This window comes from Schistocerca americana, chromosome X, assembly GCF_021461395.2.
Source record: "Schistocerca americana isolate TAMUIC-IGC-003095 chromosome X, iqSchAmer2.1, whole genome shotgun sequence".
Classification (NCBI taxonomy): Eukaryota; Metazoa; Arthropoda; class Insecta; order Orthoptera; family Acrididae; genus Schistocerca; species Schistocerca americana.
In genome coordinates this window covers 178,133,915-178,160,239 of record NC_060130.1, presented here as the reverse complement: position 1 = coordinate 178,160,239, position 26,325 = coordinate 178,133,915, and the positions used below count along the sequence as shown (strand labels likewise).

The 26,325-nt window shown below is 44.0% G+C and overlaps 1 protein-coding gene across 2 annotated transcripts in view; it reads right to left on the bottom strand.

Moving 5' to 3' along the window:
• The window catches only part of LOC124554714 (thioredoxin-like protein 1), a 66,588-nt gene extending 46,031 nt beyond the window's left edge, over positions 1–20,557 (bottom strand). The window contains exons 1-2 of one of the 2 annotated variants that reach the window (XM_047128359.1): positions 20,362–20,557; positions 135–245 (exon numbers count right to left, since the gene is read on the bottom strand). In XM_047128359.1, coding sequence (XP_046984315.1) covers positions 135–170 — 36 coding nt within the window. In that variant the 5' untranslated portion in view covers positions 171–245; positions 20,362–20,557. The remainder of the gene's footprint in view (positions 1–134; positions 246–20,361) is intronic. The other variant, XM_047128360.1, reaches the window with a different exon arrangement.
• Positions 20,558–26,325: the final 5,768 nt, after the last annotated feature.

Sequence of the window (26,325 nt, the reverse complement as noted above, 5' to 3'; positions counted from 1 at the left end):
CAGAAGATTTCACTCTCAATTTTCTTTTCCCAGTCCTGACACTGTATACAACATACAAAAAGCATAAGAAAATGTTAGGTGTGAAATATTTCAGGTTCTCGTATCATGACTTAAACTTGGTCAACACAACTTACGTGGCCCTGTACACTAGTCTCCGCTTCACCTGACATTCCTGCTGAGATGGGCTGCTATATTTTCCTTTATAGGCCTGCTGGGTCTGCACCTCTCACTGTATTAATTTTTACCTGGCGTACAAACAAACATTTAACACATTAGTTCATAAATGTAAACACACACACACACACACACACACACACACACACACAGACACACACAGAGAGAGAGAGAGAGAGAGAGAGAGAGAGAGAGAGAGAGAGAGAGAGAGAGTACACTGAAAGTAGGATACCAAAATAGAATAGCTCCACTGTGACATCATCCAGTCTGTATGCATATCATCAGTAATTATGCAAATAACTACTTCCCATGAAACAGTACAACCATGATAATATGTCCAAGATTTGATAATACTAACTAACTTCAGTATATGGCCACACATACACATGCAGAGTACAAAACTATTAGTTAACACTGTCAGACAACGAAAACTAGCTCATGACACATACAAAGCAATACTAGCACCTCTATAATTGAAAGGGACCATATAACCAGCTGTAATAGGGCTGGGTAGGTGAATTTCACACTATTCAGGTTTGTTAGGCAGTATATGTCACAGTGTTCAGATACTGAACCCAGTAATATATGTAACCACCCGGAATTTTGGTGATTTTATTGCTATTTAAATCTGATCACATCAAAGGAGGGTCACGTGCTGTACCACAATATACACTATCTCGTTATCTTTGCACTTGTAGTCCAGATGTGGAGACAAAACATTCTGCAGTCCTGTACAGTTTCACACCATTGATTGGCAAATGGCACCAGTCTCACAACTACTTCAGAGATTTGAGTTTAAACTAACCACCTTTGAGTTACACTATCTGATCAAAGTGTATGGACACTTATTAGAGCAGTTTGTCAACCCTTCACCTTCAGCATGGCTTCAACTATGCTGGGGGCCCTTTCAATGGCGTGTCAATGTTTGTGAAGAAATGGCAGCACATTCTTCTTCAAGAGCTGAAACAAGAGAAGGCGTCTACATTGGATACTGGGATGTTCTAAGTCATCCCACAAGTGTCCCATTGAGTTCAGGTCAGGACTCTGAGGAGGCCAGTCTGCTTCACGAAAGATGTCATCCACAAACCATTGTCTCGCAGATGCTCTATGGCAGGGTGCATTGCCCCGCTAATACAATCAATCACTGTCTCCACACTGTGCCTCTACTGTATGCAGTACATAATACTGTAAAATGTGTTCATATCCTTCCATATTTAGCATTTTATTAAGGGCAATAAGGGGATCATGAAAAACACCTTCCATACTGTAACACCACCTTTTCCATATTTCACTGTTGGCACTACACATCATGACAGATAAAGTTCTCCAAATATTTGCCAAACCCTAACCCTTCATTCAGATTGCCACATGGTACAGCATACTTCAACACTCCAAATAACTCGTTTCCAGTAATGCACTGTCCAGCTCCTTACACCAACTCAAGCATTGCTCAGCATTAGCCGAAATGCATGGATTATGAGGAATTGCTGCACCAATGTACCCCATTCTTTTTAACTCCCTATGCACAGTGAGCACTGCTGGTAGCACTTTGAAACTCGTGAGTGATTCCTTCCACTAATTTCATGGGATCTCTTACAACACTTTCCTTGATGCTCTACAGTCCATGCCTGTCAATACACGAGATCTTCCTGGTTCAGCTGTGGAACTCTTTCACCTGCACCACTCTCATCAAAATTTCACCTTCTCTGCTGTTACATACCAGACACATAACTTTATGCCTCTGTAAGTGAAGGGTTCTGAGGAGCAAGATAATGTGTGACATTCTAGATCAGAGTTATGTCACACTTCACTTCCAGAAGTACTTTCGAAAGAGCAAGTTAAAGGCTCATGTTCTCATGCTGCAGCAAGTCTCGCCTCACAATCTTCATTGAGTTCTTGTGGCCGCATACTCTTCAGTCTTAATTGTTCTAATGTTTTCAGAAACACTTGACTGTATCACAGCATTTTTATTTGTAAACAACACTAAATCTAAATGTAATGAGTACACACCCAAATCACAGCACAAACTTAATAAATCCCTTGTTCCTAGCAAAGAACGTGCATAAAACCTTTCAAAAGAGGCAAAGCAATGTCATAAAGTTTTTAATACACAAAATGAAAGTAGTAAATTTGTACATCCTAGCCAAGTAAATTCAATGTTAGTTTTTATTTGTAAAGATAAGATTGTGGCGCTTAATTCTGTCACTATGTATTGGTTCTTTGGTATACTACAAAACTAACAGTGCCAACTATTGCTTCTTTGGTATACTAAACCATGGTGATTAAACATCTGAACTACTGCACTAAGCAGACGATTTTAGATAAAACTCTGAATGACAGTATCTTTTTCCTCTGTGTTCTGTTTTTGATGAAATAAAGCACATGTCGGCCTAAGCTATGCCAAATTACCTGTGAAAACCCCACGAAAATTCATCTAGTAATTTTGGAGAATAGCAAATTCAGACAGACATTTAAGGATCTAGGGATCCTCGCAGTATATATATTCACTTATGAAATTTGTTGTTAATAATCCAACCCAGTTCAAAAGTAATAGCAGTGTGCATAGCTACAACACCAGGAGAAAGGATGATCTTCACTATGCAGGGTTAAATCTGACTTTGGCACAGAAAGGGGTAAATTATGCTGCCACTCAAGTCTTTGGTCACCTACCAAACAGCATCAAAAGCCTGACAGATAGGCAACTAACATTTAAAAATAAATTAAAAGAATTTTTAGATAACTCCTTCTACTCATTGGCTGTATTATATATATATATATATATATATATAATAATTTTGTGTAATGTAATATCTTGTACAGACATCTTTTATTAACCTGACACGTTCCACATCATTACAAAGTGTCGTATTCATGATCTATGGAACAAGTATTAATCTAATCTAACCATGACAGCTTTACAGTTTAATTATTAGTATAGATATGGGTATTTGCTGTAAACTGAAATACGCAGTGATCTGTATCACGATGGGTAGTAGACAAAAGTGCTAGGGATGGAAGCAGTGTTTGAAAACATACTGTTCATAACACACTGCAGAAAATGGGGCTCTGCGCAAGGTAACCTGTACATGTATTCTTGTTAACCATTACACCAGAAAACATTGCGAACAGTTCCTTAGTCAGATCAATCTACTTTCTGTTTCAGCCTGTCAATGGCCACATTAGCATCCAGTGTCTCCAAGGAGAATACCTGTGACACACTAAGATATATGTCTGCAGAGGGGGGAGCAGTAATGACAGTTTTTTGCTATAGTAAATGTACACGTAGGCCTCACACAGAGCTGCTGTTTCTACCTTTAGACTCTAGAAAATCTGAAGTACTTTTTATTGCTAATGATATGTATCAATCCACGTTTAAAAGTCTTCTGTAACAAACACAACAACAGAAAACTGTCAATGATAGCCAGTCAGATTCATTCCTGTTGATATTCTGCCACCCAGATTCTTAAGAACTGACTTTGCATTATATTTATGTGATGTTTTTGGGTAAGAGTTCAGATATCATAAATCATGTCCTAGTATCTTAACAGGGATTATTGTTGATAATGATGCCAACTGTGGATGTGTGGTGCTCAGAATTGTGCTCATGAATGCCCCGACAAAAAGTCAACATGCCATTCACATGGTGGCGAGGAGCGGAAAGGGGGATGGACTGATGAAGGCTGTCCCCGCATGCATAGTAGTTTACAATCCTTTGAAGTCCAATACTCCTATTCAGCACTTTATGGAAAAGGCCAAACAGTTCACATAATTTTAGAACTCATGTACCACTGGTGTCAATGTCAGCAAGGATGGTGAACAGATCTCCAGCCAAACTGAGAGCTATCATGTCTGAAAGACACACATAGCCAAAACATGCTGAACCAAAAGTGGTTTTTGCATGTGGCACAGCTCCCACTCGGTACCCCTCAGCTAAAGCCAGCTCCTAGCTGCCATCTGACAGGTATCTTCTTGGACCCTTTTCCATGATTTCCAATTCTCTCCTGAAAAAACGTGGGTTGTGCATTTCTTGTTGTACCGTGGTCCATCCTGGCCCAGAACTCGGATACACAACATGTGGAAATTGTTACACAGTCCTGATTTTTGGTACTGCTCTTTGACAAGAAGAATACTTTTGGCTGCCACATATTTGTAAACTAAAACTAACTGCATGCAAAAGATCATGTTATCTCCTTCCTTGCCCATACCTCATTGGTCAGGGATCACGCCACATTCCTTCATAACTGCTGGGCCCTAGTCCAGTCCTGCTTCAACTATGGTAATCAGGTTTATGGCTCCATGGTGCCCTCAGCTTTGAAATTGTTAGACCCATTCCATCATTGTGGAGTTTGACTTGCCACCGGCGTCTTCCAGACTAGCCCCATTGACAGCCTCCTTGCTGGAGTGGGGATCTTCTGTTTTGAGTTCTGACAGTACCAATTCTTCCTCAGCTATGCAATCACCATTCGACAATTTCCTGAGATCCGACATATCCTATCCTGCTTACAAGGTTCTCAGATGTACTGCCAGATCCAATCATTGAAGGTGCACAATATTTTGGTGAATAACTGTTCTGCCATTGTAACGTGGTGCTGATGGAATGAGCGTCTGCTGTGTGCCTATGGTATTTATGCCTGCTGGTCCAGAGTTTGGGCTTCACCGGCCCCGCGCTGTGCTCAGTGGTGGGGTGTGTGCAGCCGCATTATTGGGGGGAGAGTTTCAGTTGTCTTCCGCCCACCATCCCTGTTGCACCTTGCATTCTGAATCTTGCTTTCTGCTCTGATGGAGGATAGTATTGGCACCCTTGCCTTGCCCAGTTGGAAGCCTGTGTGCCTGTTGATTAAATTATCAGTAACACAGAATTCAATTACTTCTTTGAAAATAGAGTCCCAAAATTTATTGCTAGTAACCAGGATTTATGTTCGTTGCTAATTCATTTTATGTCTGAAGATAGTAACTGTTCTTGAAAGAAGAAATACCATTGATGACCGCGGAGCTTCTCTAGAATAAATGATAATTAATTGAAACCCTCGGCTGCTAACAGCTGCTGTTAACATACCTTGATGGGGACAGCTGAAAATAAGTACCCCGACTGGGACTCGAACCTCTGCTTACATGGCAGACGCTCTATCCATCTGAGCCACCAAGGACACAGATTAATAGCGTGACTGCACGGACTTACCCCTTGCACGCTTTCCGCGAGATCCGCAATCCCAACTGTCCACAATCTACATACGTAATGTTCCTAATAGTCGGGGCACACGTTTTCAGCTGTCCCCATCAAGGTATGTCAACAACACCTGTCGGCAGCTGAGGGTTTCAATTAATTATTGGTATCGTCAGAACTCAAAACAGAAGATCCCCACTCCAGCAAGGAGGCTGTCAATGGGGCTAGTCTGGAAGACGCCGGTGGCAAGTCAAACTCCACAATGATGGAATGGGTCTAACAATTTCAAAGCTGAGGGCACCATGGAGCCATAAACCTGATTACCATAGTTGAAGCAGGACTGGACTAGGGCCCAGCAGTTATGAAGGAATGTGGCGTGATCCCTGACCAATGAGGTATGGGCAAGGAAGAAGATAACATGATCTTTTGCATGCAGTTAGTTTTAGTTTACAAATATGTGGCAGCCAAAAGTATTCTTCTTGTCAAAGAGCAGTACCAAAAATCAGGACTGTGTAACAATGTCCACATGTTGTGTATCCGAGTTCTGGGCCAGGATGGACCACGGTACAACAAGAAATGCACAACCCACGTTTTTTCAGGAGAGAATTGGAAATCATGGAAAAGGGTCCAAGAAGATACCTGTCAGATGGCAGCTTGGAGCTGGCTTTTAGCTGAGGGGTACCGAGTGGGAGCTGTGCCACGTGCAAAAGTCAACATATGGTGCAGGGTGACTGATGGCTCGACAGAGGTCACTAGCCTACTGATGGCAATGAGGAAGAGAGCAAACTCAGTACAGAGCCCTGAGGGATGCCATTCTCTTCGACCGATGGCAAGCTGATTGAAGGGCCAACTCTAACTGGAACAACTGACAGGATAAAAACTGGCAGGGAGCCTTGAATGTCCTAGTCTTGGGAGTCAAATAAAATGTGATGGTGCCACATGGTGTCATATGCATTATGTAGGTCAAGAAAGACTGGCGTTTAGAAAAAGCCTGTCTAATTTGCTGTTTGCAACCTCACCAGATGGTCAGTTGTGGATCATCCCTCCCTGAAAACCACATTGATAGGGGGACAAAAGGCCCTGATATTCGAGAACCCAGCATGAACGGTGGACAACCATCATTCCAAGCAGGTTGCAGAGCACATTTTTCAGGCTAATGGGTTGGTAACTGCCAACAGATGTTTAGTCTTTATTGGGCTTAAGGATTGGAATGATGAGACTGTCTCACCATTTCGAAGGGAAGACACAATCAAGCCAAATATGGTTGAAGATCCTGAGGAGATGGAGCTGTTAAGCAACAGTCACATGTTGAATCATCTGACTGTGAATGGACTCAGCCTGGGGCCATATTGTGAGACTAGGCCAGAGCCTGAAGCAGTTCTCACCCTGTGAATAGGTCATGATATAATTCGGAATGCTAAGGGGACAAAGGAGAGGAGGACATCTTCAGTTTGTCACTTGATGCATGTGGAAGACAGGTGTGTAAGAAGAGGATGCGAAACCATTGCAAAGTGTTCAGCAAAAGCTGATGCATCAGCACAGAGACCCTCCTGAAGAAAGAGACCCGGCAGAGTTTTGGATCTTTGGTGGCCTAGAAGACTATGGAGCTCGGCCCACACGCAGGATGAAGAGGCATTCATTCTCTGGGAGGAGACATAGCACTCCCAACATTCCTTCTTACTGTATTTAATTACATAATTAGCCTTAGCACAAAGTCACTTAAAAAGTGATGAGGTTGGTCTGCGAAGGGTGTGTCTTGAAATGCTGCTGATCCTGAACAGCTACTGCAATTTCTCTGATCCACCATGGCACCAGCTGGTGATGAACAGGACCTGTTGAAAGAAGAATAGCAGTTCCAGTGATGTGGTTGATTGCGTTGGAGATGCCTTGCACAACCTCGTTGACAGTCTGACAGGGGCGGAGTGGGGGTAAGGTAACAGCAGACTCATCCAACTGCCAGTAAGCTCTTTAAAGCCGCCAACATGGTAGTTGGTTCATCTGCGACAAGGAAGTGACAGCATCATGAGAAAGTGGACACTGTCAGAAAGGTCATCATGTAGTGACCAATGTAGCAAAGCCACGAGATCGGGGGATGAGTGTTAGATCGCCAGCAGGAAAGGAGCCATGGGCACCACTGAAGTGGGACCCCATTACGTCAGATGGGCTACTGAGTTGACTTAAGTGTATACAAGAGCCTATGCACATAGTGCGCACACCATAGAAAAAACTTGGAAAATGAAAGTCAAACCTAGAAAATGACCAAAAATTACTTAAGTCAAAATGTGATGCAAAGTACGCGAATGAATGTCCTGAGAAAGGAATGCAAAATCCAGGGAGTAGCTGGGTTGGCATCGAAAGCTGTCACCATGAGAAAGAGAGTAAGAGAAGGAAGGATATTCAGAGATGAGTGACTGCCGCACAGGAGAGGAAGTAGATGTTGCAATAGCTTGGGCTCTCTGAGGGGAAGATCTTGATATGTATCAACTCTTTTACAAAGTTCAAAGTGTTCCATAACTCCATATTTTTACAGAACAAGTTTTGTAACTCCATATCTCTTCAGAGCAAGTAGGTACATTGGTAAAAGACATGACACACATCTGGGGGGCCAGTGTTCAAATCCCCATCCACCAATCCAGACATGTACGAGTACATCTACATGACTACTCTGCAATTCACACTTAAGTACCTGACTATTGAACCACAACAGAACAGATGCAGTTTTTCCATTGTTTCCCTAAATTCTTAATGCAAATGCCAAGAAGATTCCTTTGAAATTGACTTTATTGATTTCCTTCCCAAATCTTTGCTTGTTCTGTCTCTAATCACCTTGTTATTGACGGCAAATTAACTCCTAATCCTCCTTCGACACATTACTCTTACAATGTTTCTTCCCCTAAATGCATTACAACAAGGTGAGGACTGTTAAGAAGCCTCTTTACATTTTACAAAGTACCCACTAAGCCTCCCAGTCCCTTAGGAACACACATTCTCAACAAACAGCATCTGACATACAAGCTGGATCATTTTACTATTATTATTTGCTGCTAACTGTACAGGAATAGCCAAGGATATGATACGATTGGTGTTTTATGTTTTATGGTGCTATGTGGTAACGTCATCAGTGCCCTAGCCACAAAATCTATCTTTGTAAGTTGGTAGCTGGTACAAATCAATGGCTCACACAATCCATTATAAGTCACTTATTTAATTTCTGGGATTCATTGCAGTTCAACAACAGTAAAGGTCCTCTTAGACATAGGCATAAAATATTTGAAAGCCTAACACAATATAGGGGTGGTAGGCACCTCAGTGATCAATTAGAACTATTGAAGAATACAACACAAAGTTCAATTCTGACCAGTATGGTGAGTGATGGTCATACAATCACGTGTACTTTAACTACCAAAATATCAAGACCCCAGCAGGAAACTGAGTTTTGGGAGGTGGACATTTTAGTTATTTAAGTCTTCAATAATATTAAAAATTTTGGGTGAGTAAATGGCATTACAGAATGGCACTTTATACATAAAAAAGGCTCCTGACATTTGTATGCATGACACAAAAAAACGGCAAAAGTTACGTACTGGCGCCCCTTTCCATCTTTTCTAGTTACTTATGATATCTGTAAAAAGCATACATCAAAATACTTGCTGGAGACTTGTTCATAATCTAATATAGACTGCTTTAAATTTACCTTGCAGTTCAAGTTTAAGGGATGTCACAGAATAAGAAAGACATACACAAAGACCAGAAAAGAGGAATTAGAGTGTTACAGTGGTTGGCCGACCATGGAAACAAAAGAAAGCAAAAGCCAACCACCAAGAGACATACTAAAAAGCCCAATCTAACACTGTAGGCCAAAGGCCAGACTCAACACAAAAGAAAGAGACAAACCCTCAGATCGAGCGAAAAAACCCCCTGCATGAATAAAATTCAACACTAAGCCTGCCATGGCAGCGTCATCTGTTAAACAGGCAGGGAGCGTATCAGGCAGCGCAAATGTCTGCCTGAGCGCAGTTAAAAGTGGACAGTCCAACAAAATGTGGACCACTGTCAATGCTGAACCACAGCGACAGAGAGGTTGGTCCTTGCAGCGCAATAAATAACTGTGGGTCATCCAGGTGTCGTCAATGTGCAGAGTACAACAGAGTCCTTGTGAGAGGCCCACAAGGAGGAGCACCACACACCGGTGGTCTCCTTGACGATCCAAAGTTTGTTGGGTGAAGGCAGGGTGCGCCATTATCATCCCAGGTACCAAGAACCTCCTGCCGCAAAACTACACGGAGATCACACTCTGAAAGGCCAATCTCCAAAGCCAGTGCACCGACAGCCTGTTTGGCCAGCGTGTGACCCAAGGTCCACGTAAAAACCACGGAGTGCCCGCAATGGCCACGAGTATGGATGGACTCCTGGATAGCCATCACCACACGAGAGTGAGGGAAACAATGGTCAATAACTCGTAACCCACTAAGGGAGTCACTAGAGATAATGAAGGACTCACCTGAGCAGGAGTGGATATACTGTAGGGCACGAGAGATGGTGACCAGCCTGGCAGTGAAAACACTGCAGCCAACCGGCAATGAGTGTTGTTCAGAATGATCCCCAAGAGTAAGAGCATAATCAACTTGACCAGCAACCATCGAACCGTCAGTATAGACCACGTCAGAGCTGTGAAATGCAGTAAGGATGGAAAGAACGCAGTGGCAGAGGGCCTCAGGAGGGACTGAGTCCTTCGGGCCCTGTGCCAAATCCAGCCAAAGGCATGGGTGGGGCACACACCCTAGGAGTATATGTATATGAGCCCGGAAAAGAGGTGGGAGAGGGAAAAACTCAAGTCCAGAGAGAAGAGCCCGGACGAGAACCGCGATCGTACACCCTGGCCAGGGCCACCGTTCTGGAAGATGGGCGACCAAGGTGGGGAACAGGAGACAGTAATTTGGATGCCTGGGAAAGCTACAAACATGTGCAGCTTAAGCAGCCAGTAGTCGTTGGCGCCAGATCCACAACGGAGGGACACCAGCCTCCACAAGTAGACTGTCTACAGGGCTTGTGCGGAAAACTCCAGTTGCGAGTCGGGTCCCGCAGTGAAGTATGGGGTCAAGCAACCGCAATGAGGAAGGTGACACAGAGCTGTAAGCCAGGCTCCCATAATCAAAATGGGACTGAATCAACGCCTGATCCAGTCGTAGAAGGGTAGACCAATCGGCACCCCAGCTGGTGTGACTCAAGCAACAAACAGCGTTCCTCAAGATGGTGCCACGTTTGTTTAAGCTGCCGAATATGAGGGAGCTAAGTCAACCAGGCATCAAAAAGCAAGCCCAAAAACCAATGTGTCTTCACCATGGCAAGAGGTTCGCCGTCAAGATAAAGCAGTGGTTCAGGGTGAACAGTGCGACGTCAGCAGAAATGAATGACGCAGATCTTGGCAGCCGCGAACTGGAAACCGTACGCAATGGCCCAAGACTGCGCCCTGTAGCCTCAGCAACTGGAATGCCAGTGGAGCTATAGTACAGACAAAAGTCATCAGCATACAAAGACGCCGATACGGACATTCCCACAGCTGCAGCTAGTCCATTGATAGCAACTGAACAGAGGCAGACACTCAAGGCAGAGCCTTGCAGGACCCCATTCTCCTGGACTCGGGAGGAACTATGGGACAAAGGAACTTGCACGCAGAACGAATGAAGCGACAGAAAATTTTGAATAAAAAGCGGAGCGGGCCCCCAAGAACCCATTCATGAAGCATGGTGTCGCATTGTACGCCTTACACATGTAAAAAAAGATGGCAACCAGATGATTATGGTGGGCAAATGCCCTGTGGATAGCAGACTCCAGGCAGACCAGATTATTGGTGGCAGAGCAGCCCTTACGGCACCCACCCTGGGACAGAGCCAGAAGGCTCCGAGACTCAGGTAGCCAACTCAACCTCCGGCTTACCATGTGTTTGAGCAACTTGCACATAACTTTGGTGAGGCTAATGGGGTGGTAGCTGTACACCTCCAGGAGGTTCTTACCATGCTTCAACACTGGGATGATAATGCTTTCCTGCCACTGAGATGGAAAATCACCCTCAATCCAGATACGGTTGAGGTGGTGTCACCTTCAGTCCACTGAGAGGTGTTTGAGCATTTGGTATTGGATGCGATCCGGCCCAGGAGCTGTATCAGGGCAAGCGGCTAGGGCACTGCGGAATTCCCACATTGTACGATTCGGGGTGGCGTGTATGGAATGAAAGGCTCCGACTTTCCAACCGCTCTTGCAGGGAGTGGAAGCCCAGTGGGTAATTCGTACAAGTGGAACTCTGAGCATAATGCTCTGCTAAGAGTTCTGAAACCGTGTCTGATTCAGTACAGACTGCTCCATTCAGAGAAAGCCCAGGTACGCTGACAGGTGTCTGATACCCGTGAAGTCGCCTAATCTTGCACCAAACCTGCAATGGAGAGGTACGGGTGCCAACAGTGGCAAGACACAGTCCTCCGCCGAGGGGACCCGGAAGAACAGGGAATTGCAGATTCCGCGGCAGAAACGGATGCCGGTGGCGATTGTGTGAACCACCACATCAATGGCGCCATGAGAAAGAGGCTCAAGAGTGGCAATGGACGCAAACAAGTCCCAGTCAGCCTTATTCAAAGCCCATCTGGGGATGCACCCAGGTGAGTGACACTGGGGCAGTGACAGAAAGACTGGAAAGTGGTTACTACTGCACAAGTCGTCATGCACACTCCATCGGACAAACGGTAGAAGGCCAGGGTTGCAGACCGAAAGGTCGATGGCTGAGTACGTGCCATGTGCCACACTGAAATGTGTGGAGGCACCATTATTTAAAAGAGAAAGGTCAAGCTGTGCCAACACTTGCTCAACGTCAGTGCCTTGGCCTGTTGCCACCAATCCACCCCACAAAGGGTTATGGGTGTTAAAGTCGCCCAATAACAGAAAAGGTGGTGGCAATTGGGCTATCAGTGCAGCCAATACAAGCTGCGGGACGTCACCATCCCGTGGAAGATAGAGACTGCATAGAGTAACAGCCTGAGGTGTCCACGCCCAAACAGCGACAGCCTCTGAAGGTGTTTGAAGAGGGATGCACACGCTGTAAAGAGAGTCAAGGATGTAGACACAGACTCTCATAAGCTGCCCGATTCTTATAATAACCCCGATAGCCACAGAGGGCAGCAGTTTGCATAGCTGGAAACAAAGTTTTCTGGAGAGCAATGCAGAAGAAAGGGTGAAGGCTGAGATGTTGTTGGAGCTCAGCAAGGTGGTGGAAAAAACCGCTGCAATTCCATTGGAGGACGACATTGTCCGTGGTACAAAAAGGCACGAAGGGAGCGAGGAGGCAGATTACGCCAGTGGATCACATGCTACCTCCAACTGAGTACCCGTGCAATCGACTTCCATAGTGTCTGAGGGTCCACTGAGATCTAGGTCCTCAGCAGACGCCAGAGTCTCCACCCCATCCTCACACGCAGAGCTTGTAGGTTGTGGTGGGGTGGGCACCACCACAAGTTCCTTGGTCTTCGAGGTCTTCTTCTTGGACTTTTCTCACTGCTCCTTGGGGTTCACTGGCTGGGAGGGCTTCACTGATTCATTCGCCAGGACTGAGGACGATTGTGAAGCCTTCGACCAGCTGCTTCTGGGCACTTACGCCACTGGTGGGCATCATCCTTCCACTGGTGGAAACCTGCGAAGGGAGGGACCCAAGGGACCCCTTCCGAGTGAAAGGAGCTGAAGATGTTGGACGCTTCTCTGGCTTACAAGTGGGGATGGACATCCCCGATGGGTGGGGGGGCGTTGCTCCCGAAGTAGGTGGTGCAGGAGCAACAGGGAGGGTAGTACCCCCCCCCCCCCCCCCACAGTCAAGGGGGCAGGTGTAGCCTTATGGCCCAGGGAGCTGACTGGAATTTGCTGAACTGATGGGGCTATCACTGTTGTAGTGGCGGCATAAGAGGAAGTCATTCACACAGGATGGAGTCGTTCATATTTCCTCTTAGCCTCAGTGTTGGTCAGTCAGTCCAGGATCTTATATTCAATGATTTTCCACTGTTTCAGTAAAATCCTACAGTCTGGTGAGCAAGGTAAATGATGCTCTCCACAGCTGACACAGATGGGAGGCAGGGCACATGGAGTATTTGGATGTGATGGACACCTGCAATCTCTACATGTGAGTCTGGAAGAACAGCGAGAAGACTTATGGCCGAACTTCCAGCACTTAAAGCACCACATCAGGGGAGGGATATAGGGCTTGACATCACAGTGGCAGACCATCACCTAGACCTTCTCAGGCAATGTATCACCCTCGAAGGCCAAGATGAAGGTACCGGTGGCAACCTGATTATCCCTCAGACCCCGATGAACGCGCTGGACGAAATGCACACCTTGTTGCTCTAAATTGGCGAGCAGCTCATCATCAGACTGCAAAAGAAGGTCCCTGTGGAATATAATATGCTGGACCATATTTAAACACTTATGGGGCATGATGGTAACTGAGACAGCCCCCAACTTGTCACAAGCGAGTAATGCCCATGACTGGGCAGAGGAAGCTGTTTTTATCAAAACTGACCCAAAGCACATTTTGGAGAAGCCTTCCACCTCTCCAAACTTGTTCTCTAAATGCTCTACAAAGAACTAAGGCTTCATGGACACAAAGGATTCCCCATCAGCTCTTGTACATACTAGGCAGCATGGCGAATAAGCTTCGCTGCCATTCTTAGCCTTTCGCTGCTCCCATGGAGTGGCCAGAAAGGGAAACGATTTGGGGTCATACATATTTGCATTAAATTGAGTCCTGGAATGCTTAGAGACTGCTGGTGGCTGGCCACTAGCAAGAGAAATGTGCCACGCTTAATTGCGTGCCATCCGCCCTGATGCCACCCACTCCAACCAAGGGCCTTCCCCAGGGGCGCTACCCTGGCGCAGCAGGGGCCATCTGGCAGGAAGGCCGTTGCTGAGAGTCCCAATTCCCCAGGGAGATAGGCGTCTACTCCTTGGCATACATGGGGAGTTAACGGCATAGGCATCAGCAAAGCGATCCCTGTGTTGTCAGGGGGCTACAACCAACAGGGTACACGGCGACCCCACTACAATGGACTGGCTACTGTGATGGATATCAGGTGCAAAGATGTCCATGGTCATCGTCGGCGCAGAAAGCGACATAGCATATTGGATGGCAGAAACTGCACCCAAGTATGTATCCCCACCCAAGAGATGGAGAGTGAGTGAGACTGCAATGCGACGATGAGAAAGAGGGCTAAAGATCTCCATGCACGATGGACACACTGCATCATGTAAGGCGCTCTTCCTCAATTGGCTCGCTCTTTGGGAAAATTTATGGTATGGAGGTCAAACCCTACAGGGGACCATCACATAAAGGTCGAAATGCGTGAGACTCCTGTAAGTCACCTCTTACGACAGGCAGGAATACTGCGGGCTTATTCTAACCCACAGATCCGCAGGGAGCGGGGGTAGGAAGCTCCAGCAATCTCACATGTATGTAGTTTCCTTATTCTCCAAATGAGGTAACCTATTTCTTCCAATTATTGACCATTTTTTTTTTTTTTTTTTTACCAATTTTGTGCAAGACAACAAAATGGTTCAAATGGCTCTGAGCACTATGGGACTCAACTTCTGAGGTCATCAGTCCCCTAGAACTTAAAACTAGTTAAACCTAACTAACCTAAGGACATCACACATATCCATGCCCGGGGCAGGATTCGAAACTGCGACCGTAGCGGTCTCGCGGTTCCAGATTGCAGTGCCTAGAACCGCACGGCCACTTCGGCCAGCTGCAAGACAACACACAAAACTTTTTATTATACACTGTCCACAGATATTGCACTCTGCCTATGACACCACAGCAAACAGGAATTTAAGACGACCAATTACCACGATTGCATACGGTCAATGGTAATCTAATTAGTGTTGCTGTAGGAGTATAATTAGTAATCTACCACGCTCACTCTAAACTGGTGCCACAAAATTATTAGCACTCAAAAACCTAGTCCTTAGTCCTTGTCTTACATCATGCTGTCCTTGTATTTGTAAGCTGTATACATGCTGGGGGAAAAGAGAGAGAGAGAGAGAGAGAGAGAGAGAGAGAGAGAGAGAGAGAGAGAGAGAGAAGGAAGAAGAAGATCAAATGAACCATGCTGTGGAGGTAAAGCTCTTAATGAAGAGCATTGTTTCCAGAAAAGTGGGTCCTTTAAACATTTGACACGGTGCCCCACTGCAGGCTGTTAATGAAGGTATGATCATATGGAAGAAGTTCACACATATGTGAGTGGCTCAAAGGCTTCTTAAATAATAGAACCCAGTATGTTATCCTCGACGGTGAGTGTTAATCAGAGACAAGGACATCATCAGCAGTGCCCCAGGGAAGTGTGATAAGACCACTGTTGTTCTCTCTCTCTCTCTATATATATATATATAAATAAATGGTTTGATGGACAAGGTGGGCAGGAATCAGTGGTCATTTGCCGTGGTGCATGGTAAGGTGATGAAGTTGAGTGACTGTAGGAGGATACAAGATGACTTAAGCAAAATTTCCATCTGGTGTGATGAATGTTGAAAAATTTAAGTCGGTGTGGATGAGTATGAACATCAAACCTGTAATGTCTGTATACAGTACTACTGTGTCCTGATTGACACAGTCACGTTGTTTGAATATGTGGGCATAAAGTTGCAAAGAGATAAGAGATGGAACAAGCATGTGACAACTGTTGTAGCGAAGGCGAATGGTCGACTTGGGTTGTTGGGAGAATTTTAGGAAATAGTGATTCACTTGTAAAGGAGACTGCATATAGGGTGCTGGTTTCACCTGTTCTTGAGTACTGCTTGGGTGTTAGGGATCCGTGCCAGGTCGGAATGAAGGAAGACATTGAAGCAATCCAGAGGCGGGCTGTTAGATTTGTTACCCGTAGGTTTGAACAACGCATGTTTCGGAGATGCTTCGGGAACTCAAATGGGAATCCCTGGAGACTTTTTTTTTTAGGAGAAACAATGGGACTAGTGTAGCAGGGGATACAACCCGTCGGCTTTGGACAATGACGTCACAAGTCACCAATCGAGAAGCGATTCTTCTTAGTATTGTAGCTCCCTTCAGTGGCTGATAAGTGTTTTTTGGCTTAAAAAAAAAAAAAAAAAATCTCACGAGATAGAATACACAGATCCACTTTATTAAGCAATCAGTAAAGAAACTAAACTGAAACATAACAGCAAAAGCGAAAACGGTAAACTGCTCTCTGGCGACTTGTGACGTCATTGTCCAAAGCCGACGGGTTGTATCCCCTGCTACACTAGACCCGAAACAATATTGAGAAAATTTAGAAAACTGGCATTTGAAGCCGATTGCCGAATGATTCTACTACTGCCAACATATGTTGCGCGTAAGGGCCATGGAGACCAGAAACGAAAAATTTGGGCCCATATGGAGGTATACACACAGTCTTTTTCCCTCCCTCTATTTGCAAGTGGAACAGGATAAGAAATGACTAGTAGTGAGACAGGAAACCGTCTGGCACACACCATACGGTGGCTTGCAGAGTATCTATGTAGATGCACTACTTTCGTCCATTGCAAGTAGCCGTTAGCAGAACATTTAAGAGATTTCAGTGACCCAATGATTTTCTCAAAACCCTCATGGTGTGGAATGTTGACATACTTTTCAAGGAAGGATCCTACTTCTCATTTCTATGAAAAGTTTAATGGCACATTGTATGTGATTGCACTAATTTCGGAGGCATTCATATTTCTGGTAAATAACTTGTCACACTTGGGATTTTGATTATTTCAACTGTAGATGCCACATTTGTCACATCAGTATCTAGGTGATGATGGAAACCATCCTGGCAATCCCAGTTCTTTTTTTTTTAAATAACACAGTACTTGACAAATAGATCAATATCATTAAGATGGGACACATATGAGTCTTAATAAATGACAGATGATTTATAATTGATAATATGAAAACATTAGCAAAATAAAATTTGACTACGGGCCCTCCATGCGACTAGAACCTGTTGCTGAAGCCTCATTATAAAATACATATACAGGTGCAGTATACAATACAACACAAAATACTGTCCCCCTCAATGGATCACCATCTCTGTTAGACCTATATAGGTCTAGGAAACATAACAACCTTACCCTCCACTCACAAGCAATAGTCTAATCAACATATTGTAAACAAAACACACAAGCGATACGTAAAATTAAAGTTTACAAATGAATATGTCTCAGATGCCATCTAAGAAACATATGTAACCTTAATAATAAAGGAAATAAATATCCTGAATAAATCTGTGAGCAATGTGGTTATTTTGTGAGTTAAGTGATATAGACAGTTTTATTCACAAAATATGGCATCACATTTTGAGAATATACCTATGACTAGCGTTCTTTACCAGCCTTGGAATCTTTTACCTTCTTATAGATTATGAATTGAAAGTAACACCCATAGTCCATGAAAAAGGTAATTGATAGACTGACATGCTTGTACACAGCTAGTATGGGCTGAGAATTCTGATAGAAGATCTGAGTGTGGTTCAGTTCACTATAGCAAGTTAGAAGAAAGTCCATTGTTGTTAAAATTTAAAACCATACAACAATAAACCTTTAGTTTGAGGTAGGGCATACACACTTTTTGTACCCAATAAGTGTGAGCCTTCTAAAACACTACGACCCTCCTAAATATCGAAGGTTATGATTTACTCCAATTCCACAATACAAATCTCTTTCCAAATCACAAACAGGGTCATCTAAATTTACATCTGTACTCTACAAACCACCCTGAAGTGCCTGGCAGAGGGTATGTCCTATTGTACCATTTGTTGTTTGAATGCCTCTGTGTGTGCTGTAATCATTGTCAGCAAATGATTACCTCATGACTAAGTGCGCAATGATACAACATGCATGTAGAAAGAACAGACAAAATATTGTTTACTGCTCATATTATTGTAAGTTGCTACATGATAACTAGTGACCAACTACAAACAATATACTGGAGTTGGTCCTATACTACTGCAGCCACCCTCATGTTCTCATAATTTGATGCAACCCAAATTTTTTGGCATGGAAGAATATACATTAGGGGTAAGAAATCTTATGTGGCAAGTGTCTTTGGGTAAAAAGGTCTTGGTTAACTAATCACATAAAATTCGGATAAAATCCGAAGCTTTAGGCTATTGCTTGCATTATCAATGCCAGCGGTGCAGTTTGCCTGTCACGAAACTGGCAAGACTCCACCTTATATGTCCAGAGGATGGCATCTGATTGGCTTAATTATGTCATAGAGATGTCCATTTGACATAAAAGTGGAAGCCTTCTGACTTTCACAACTGACAGACTCATCAGCCCGTGACAACGATGATGGCGGCAATAATCTAAAGCTAGTGATTTTATCCAAATCTGAAGCTGCAGGTAATCAAAGAACTTTTTATGCAAGGCACATTACGGTTTACCTTACCATAAGCATCAAGATGATCAAATGCATAGCTTAAGCTCAGATAGGACAACATAGGAAATCCGCCTTACCCTCTATCTAAGACTCAAACTGTTATTTGCCTTAATTTATGAAATGTGTGGAAAATCTAAACCTAGAAAGCTAAATTGGGATTTGGAACAACTGCACTACATTGCTCTATTTTCTGGTATGAAGGTCTTGCACTGCTCTTCATTATTAGGCCTACTGGTAGCTAACAAACTGAAGGAGCTTGACAGTTTTGGGGGATTGCATCTTCTGATTCCTTGTGGCAACTAGGCATGCATAAAACTAAATGAAGTGAGAGTATATTTTTTGAGAGGGAGTGGGGGGGGGGGGCTACACCTTTCAGTCAAGTACAGAAAGAAAAAAAGAGCACTAAATTATACCAGTAACTTGGCAGATTAAGCTGTTAATAGCAACAGCAAAAGCAGTCAGATTTTAACGCTAATTTGAGAAAATTTTTCTTGTTTTGTAACTGCCTGAAAATATAGCATTAACTAAATATAATCAGTGTATATATAGGAAAAAAATTCTAATAGTTGACTGTTTGAGAATATCACAGCCTACACCGTTACATTGTATTGCTGGCATTCTCAGGAATGAAAAAGATATTTGTGTGTGCATAGTAAATCCACATGCATAGCTACCTCTGCCAGGTCTGTCTATGAAGAGAGGAATGATACTTTGTGTACCTACACTGACAGTAACAAAGTTCCTTCCTCGATTACAGTATCAATACAAGGTAGTGACTGACAATCCACAGCAAGGTCCTTAATATGTAGCTCGTATGGGGAATAATACGTACTTACACAACCAGGTACAGTACCCTCTGATTTTATAGAGGACTAATTGGTGTCTCCCCATAAGTTTGTAACTGATCTGGCAGTAAAACTTCATTAACCAGTTCTACCACAATAAATTGGCATGCTATCACTGATCCCTCATCCAAGTTCGGATTTAAGGCTTGCGAATATCAGAACTGTAACTGTATTACATTGCTGCCACCAATAGCTTCGTTACACTTAACCCTCACTACCCTATTGTAACACGCTTCGATGGTCGAAATTTTGCTACTGAATTGAATACAGTAGTCAATTAGATTTTAATATGTCACAATCAAAGTGGACTGGATACTGCTAACCCCAGTGATAACTTAACTAAAATACTTAAGTTAGCTGAACTGCTTAGTAAAATTAGACAATACCGGTTTCATTTCAAGTATCTTATGAAGGAGTGACATTGCTCACTACCAGGCACCGGACAGCTTCTAAATACTTGAAAATTTGAAGCATTTTTTTGTTGGAATTTAACTTGATCATGAATTGAAGCCTACTAGCGATTGGCTACTTCAGCCACTATAATTCCTACGTTACTGAAGTTATTGTCCCAACGTACTATTGTGTGTGGCCTACATGACGATTTGTGACTAAACTCTTTATTTATTTATATGTATTTTCTTGTCCATAACGATGTTCATGCTCGTAACATACGTTTCCCACGCCAATACTAAAAATTTACTTTGTTACAAAAATGCATTTAATTTGTTTACCAACTTGCTGTGAAGTCCACAACTAGTTTGTTGGAAGAAGGCGACGACGACAATTCCGACCACAATATGCTATCACTCACTACAACTGTGACACACATGTTCTTCGTCCACAAATAAATACACCAAATTCATAACAGATGCAATTTCAACACATTCTAACCCTGCGCTGACTCACCGGATACTATTGCGCCAAAGAGTCTTGGGAGTCTACAGATGTTACCAAAGAAGATTTTGCGCGGAAGTCTCGCGCAAGAATGAACCCGGTACGTTGACGTTTCTTGACAGGAAATTGACATCACGTGGGCATCCCTTTTGTGTCTAACCGGAATGTTGTGCATTTCATTTACATGACTTACGGGTTGTTACTTCATTGTCGCTGTTTGGTTTGTTTTTTCGTGGCAACGTTTAGTTTTGTTGCTGATTTAAATGAAGAATTTTCTTTCTTTCATGAAAAATAAGTAGATAGATCGGCAAAGTTGAATCTTTGTCTACTTTTTTTCTACAAAAGGGAAAAAAGTTAAAAAAATTGTTAAGGTTAATTCAACAGACTTACTGATTTCTTCTTACACCCTTTTGTAATAATATGTAGCTTTCTCTCTGCACTTGGCCATTTACATTGCTATTTAGAATAAAATAATTTTGCATATTGGGCCGCGTCGTTACAAACTACTAAAGACACTAAATTCCCGACGTTGCGACCGATTTTGTGCGGTTCTTTTCGTGTCAGTTCACGGCTGGACATCAGTGAATGTCTTCGCTTATATACTGTCTGTTTTGGTTATCTGATAGTTACTGACGTCACATGACTGGGGTGCCATTGGACGATTTGAAGAGAGGTCATTATGGAAGGGGTGACTGTACAGTAGGCTACAGACTTTGTTACTTGGGTGACTTACTGGAAGGCAGCTCTAGTAGATGATCGGTAGGAAGTACTGTATAAGCTCGCTGTGGCCTGTGCCACTTTGGTAATTGATAGGCAATCTCTCGTTGGCGATTGGAAGGCAGTAGCAAATCGACAGCATGTATCCAGGCCATAGTGTTTTCTTGCAGTGAAGCATTAAGGTCGCACAGTAGTTCTCTTGCAGCCGCTGCTTATAGTGTTAAACCTGGGTCAAGCGGTGTTGCAGGCTGGCGAACAGATGTGATCTGCTTGGCTGGAATGGCTGGCAACCAGACCATGGGTAACTTGTAGCCACCCTCCCTGTTCATATTGTTATGCAATTTAATTATTTCATAACCTCTTTTATTGTCGGTTGCTGCATCCATGGTTGCCAAGCAAGCACACAAATTTCTTGAAAACTGATAGAACGGCCACATTCCTGGCGGTGTTCCAATACAGCTGATTTGTTGTTCTGTTCCAGTCATACATAACATTTGTGCTCCAATAGACGAGTGCTAATGGGTCTCCAGGTTTCGCCTTCAACACATTCGCTCCGAAGTTCGTAGATGCCTACCGTGTGGAGAGCATTCACTAGATCCTTATGGTAGTGGGCCTCAACAAATCTCGGATACTGCGGCCACTATGAAATATAGATTTGATTCCTTGCCTACCCCATCGCTAACGCCTCTTACATAAGGTAAGTGACGAACAGGAAGAGTATCTCTTGTACCTCTGTCTATATTGTCTTCAATGTACCTCATAGCTCATTGTATGTCTCTGTTACTGTACCCATTTGCAAGGAATGTTGCCTTGAGCTCGTTCAGTTCATGTCGTATGTGGCTGGCGATCATATGTACATTCCTCAAGCCTATCTCCGTGACATTCCCCCATCTCCTGCCCTGGACCTTAATGTCTTGATCCACACCCCTTCCTCCCACCATTTAGTAATAGTGTAGCCAGGAGCTTTGTCCATACCGGTTTTTGGTTCGTTCACCTCCATAAATAACCAAATGCACTCAAAATCTGTGGATAAAGTGTATTCTGTGTGACCACTGTGTACAATTGGCACTAATCTCTGTGCAGTACCTGGCAGTCTGTCTACCCAATAATATCAAACACACAAAGTTTTAATGACAATGAATAAAATGCAGAAAATGAGTAAGTTGGCATCAGACTGAACTATTACGCAGAGGTGGCTCCAATTCTTCTTATCTAGAGGTCTGATGCTTGAAGCTGAAACTCTTACATTTTAGGTCCTCATGGTTGAATTGATCTAAATAAATCTGAAGACTGTAGCAGAATTTTTGTTGTTACGTTAATACACTTTGTCACATTTTAGTATACCATACAGTCTTTTGATTTATCACATTAACAAAGCTGAAATTACATTGTTCGCACAAAATACCAAAATACGTGCGATCCCATCAGAAGCATGCTTACTACTGTCTCACTCCGCCGAAATAACAATATTCCAAAGGGTTTACAATTTGTCTTGACAAATCAATTTCTATTATTATTTCTTAAATGATTCTAGAAATAAATGTAGTAAATAGTACTAGATTGCGTAATTAATGACAGACATTTTAAGTGTGCCAAATAATTCGTAATTTCAAATGTTTCTAAAATAAATTAACTGTACATTCAGAACTAGTACTTATCGATCATAACATCCAAAATAAAGTAATTCCTTTTCATAAATTTTAGCTTGAAATATAACATACTGTGCATAAAATTATAGGAAAGTTTTAGAAAAGTGGCTGTGATAATACTGACCTGTCCAAAATTCGAAAAATAATACTGGTACTGACGATTACTGTTGAGGAAAAGTAATGCTAGAGCTGGATGCCCCATTACTTTGTCCACATCTGCTTTCGGTCGTAAAGAGTGAACAAGCTGTTCTGAACCAGAAAAATTCATGGATTTTTCAATCACGCTACAGCACAAGACCACAGTTGCCGGTGTTTATAAATGCTGAACAAGCTACTCTGAATTACTTCTCAAAGGTGCACGAGATTCAGGCTACAGTGAAATGCTTTAGCACATTTACAGCAGAGTGCTGCTTACATCGATTTATGCTGTTGCGATGTGTTGGTGTTTATAACACAAACAAGTGAGCACACGCAAGAGATAGAAAATATTAATGGCAGCTAGGTAGCTACTGTATGTAGAAATTAATAACTTTTAGAAATTAATAACTTCAGGGCCTGCGCTAATTTGTCAACTACACATACCCTACTGAAACAGAGGTCAGAAACGAAGAGAAAAGTAAATGAATTATGCGTCTGTATACAGGGTGTTACAAAATGGTACGGTCAAACTTTCAGGAAACATTCCTCACACACAAAGAAAGAAAATACACTCCTGGAAATGGAAAAAAGAACACATTGACACCGGTGTGTCAGACCCACCATACTTGCTCCGGACACTGCGAGAGGGCTGTACAAGCAATGATCACACACACGGCACAGCGGACACACCAGGAACCGCGGTGTTGGCCGTCGAATGGCGCTAGCTGCGCAGCATTTGTGCACCGCCGCCGTCAGTGTCAGCCAGTTTGCCGTGGCATACGGAGCTCCATCGCAGTCTTTAACACTGGTAGCATGCCGCGACAGCGTGGACGTGAACCGTATGTGCAGTTGACGGACTTTGAGCGAGGGCGTATAGTGGGCATGCGGGAGGCCGGGTGGACGTACCGCCGAACTGCTCAACACGTGGGGCGTGAGGTCTCCACAGTACATCGGTGTTGTCGCCAGTGGTCGGCGGAAGGTGCACGTGCCCGTCGACCTGGGACCGGACCGCAGCGACGCACGGATGCACGCCAAGACCGTAGGATCCTACGCAGTGCCGTAGGGGACCGCACCGCCACTTCCCAGCAAATTAGGGACACTGTTGCTCCTGGGGTATCGGCGAGGACCATTCGCAACCGTCTCCATGAAGCTGGGCTACGGTCCCGCACACCGTTAGGCCGTCTTCCGCTCACGCCCCAACATCGTGCAGCCCGCCTCCAGTGGTGTCGCGACAGGCGTGATTGGAGGGACGAATGGAGACGTGTCGTCTTCAGCGATGAGAGTCGCTTCTGCCTTGGTGCCAATGATGGTCGTATGCATGTTTGGCGCCGTGCAGGTGAGCGCCACAATCAGGACTGCATACGACCGAGGCACACAGGGCTAACACCCGGCATCATGGTGTGGGGAGCGATCTCCTACACTGGCCGTACACCACTGGTGATCGTCGAGGGGACACTTAATAGTGCACGGTACATCCAAACCGTCATCGAACCCATCGTTCTACCATTCCTAGACTGGCAAGGGAACTTGCTGTTCCAACAGGACAATGCACGTCCGCATGTATCCCGTGCCACCCAACGTGCTCTAGAAGGTGTAAGTCAACTACCCTGGCCAGCAAGATCTCCGGATCTGTCCCCCATTGAGCATGTTTGGGACTGGATGAAGCGTCGTCTCACGCGGTCTGCACGTCCAGCACGAACGCTGGTCCAACTGAGGCGCCAGGTGGAAATGGCATGGCAAGCCGTTCCACAGGACTACATCCAGCATCTCTACGATCGTCTCCATGGGAGAATAGCAGCCTGCATTGCTGCGAAAGGTGGATATACACTGTACTAGTGCCGACATTGTGCATGTTCTGTTGCCTGTGTCTATATGCCTGTGGTTCTGTCAGTGTGATCATGTGATGTATCTGACCCCAGGAATGTGTCAATAAAGTTTCCCCTTCCTGGGACAATGAATTCACGGTGTTCTTATTTCAATTTCCAGGAGTGTATGTTATGTGGACATGTGTCTGGAAATGCTTACTTTCCATGTTAGAGCTCATTTTATTACTTCTCTTCAAATCACATTAATCATGGAATAGAAACACACAGCAACAGAACGTACCAGCGTGACTTCAAACACTTTGTTACAGGAAATGTTCAAAATGTCCTCTGTTAACGAGGATACATGCATCCACCCTCCGTCGCATGGAATCCCTGATGCGCTGATGCAGCCCTGGAGAATGGCGTATTGTATCACAGCCGTCCACAATACGAGCATGAAGAGTCTCTGCATTTGGTACCGGGGTTGCGTAGACAAGAGCTTTCAAATGCCCCCGTAAATGAAAGTCAAGAGGGTTGAGGTCAGGAGAGCGTGGAGGCCACGGAATTGGTCCACCTCTACTAATCCATCGGTCACCGAATCTGTTGTTGAGAAGTGTACGAACACTTCGACTGAAATGTGCAAGAGCTCCATCGTACATGAACCACATGTTGTGCGTACTTGTAAAGGCACATGTTCTAGCAGCACATGAATAATCCCGTATGAAATCATGATAACGTGCTCCATTGAGCCTAGGTGGAAGAACATGGGGCCCAATCAAGACATCACCAACAATGTCTGTCCAAACGTTCACAGAAAATGAGTCACATGTCAATACAAGCACCGAAGTTAACATTACCTTCCTCCAATTGGGCCAACTGGCGGTGAATCGAGGAAGTGCAGTACATACTGACGAAACTAAAATGAGCCCTAACATGGAAATTAAGCATTTCTGGACACGTGTCCACATAACATCTTTTCTTTATTTGTGTGTGAGGAATGTTTCCTGAAAGTTTGGCCGTACCTTTTTGTAACACCCTATATATGCATTTATTTTCTGTCCATGTGACGAGTTCGTGGTTGTCCAAAGTCTACAGTAACTGGAAAAACTACTGTGAGTGGTGGGACTGCAGAACCATGTCATTACAACTATGCGCAAACTGAAGTGATGACCATGTGATGCAAATTTCTGGTTGCTAATGATCAGTTCAGCCATGTGCATCCTTTCACGAGATACTTCCCAAATTTACTGTCAAGCAGGCCGTTTTGCCATCCTGTGATTCGCCCTAGCCATATATACTCCTGCATATAACTTCATACACAAAAGTGATGGCCAGACAACGATAGAGACTGAGAATGATACTACAGCAACGAATAAAACATGAATAATCCTTTATTTGAGCATCCCTGCACAAAACATAAACTTTTTCTTGGCCAGTTTTAGAGGAGGTGCATCCTGAAATGTGTAATCTAGCCGACAATGCAAAATACCGT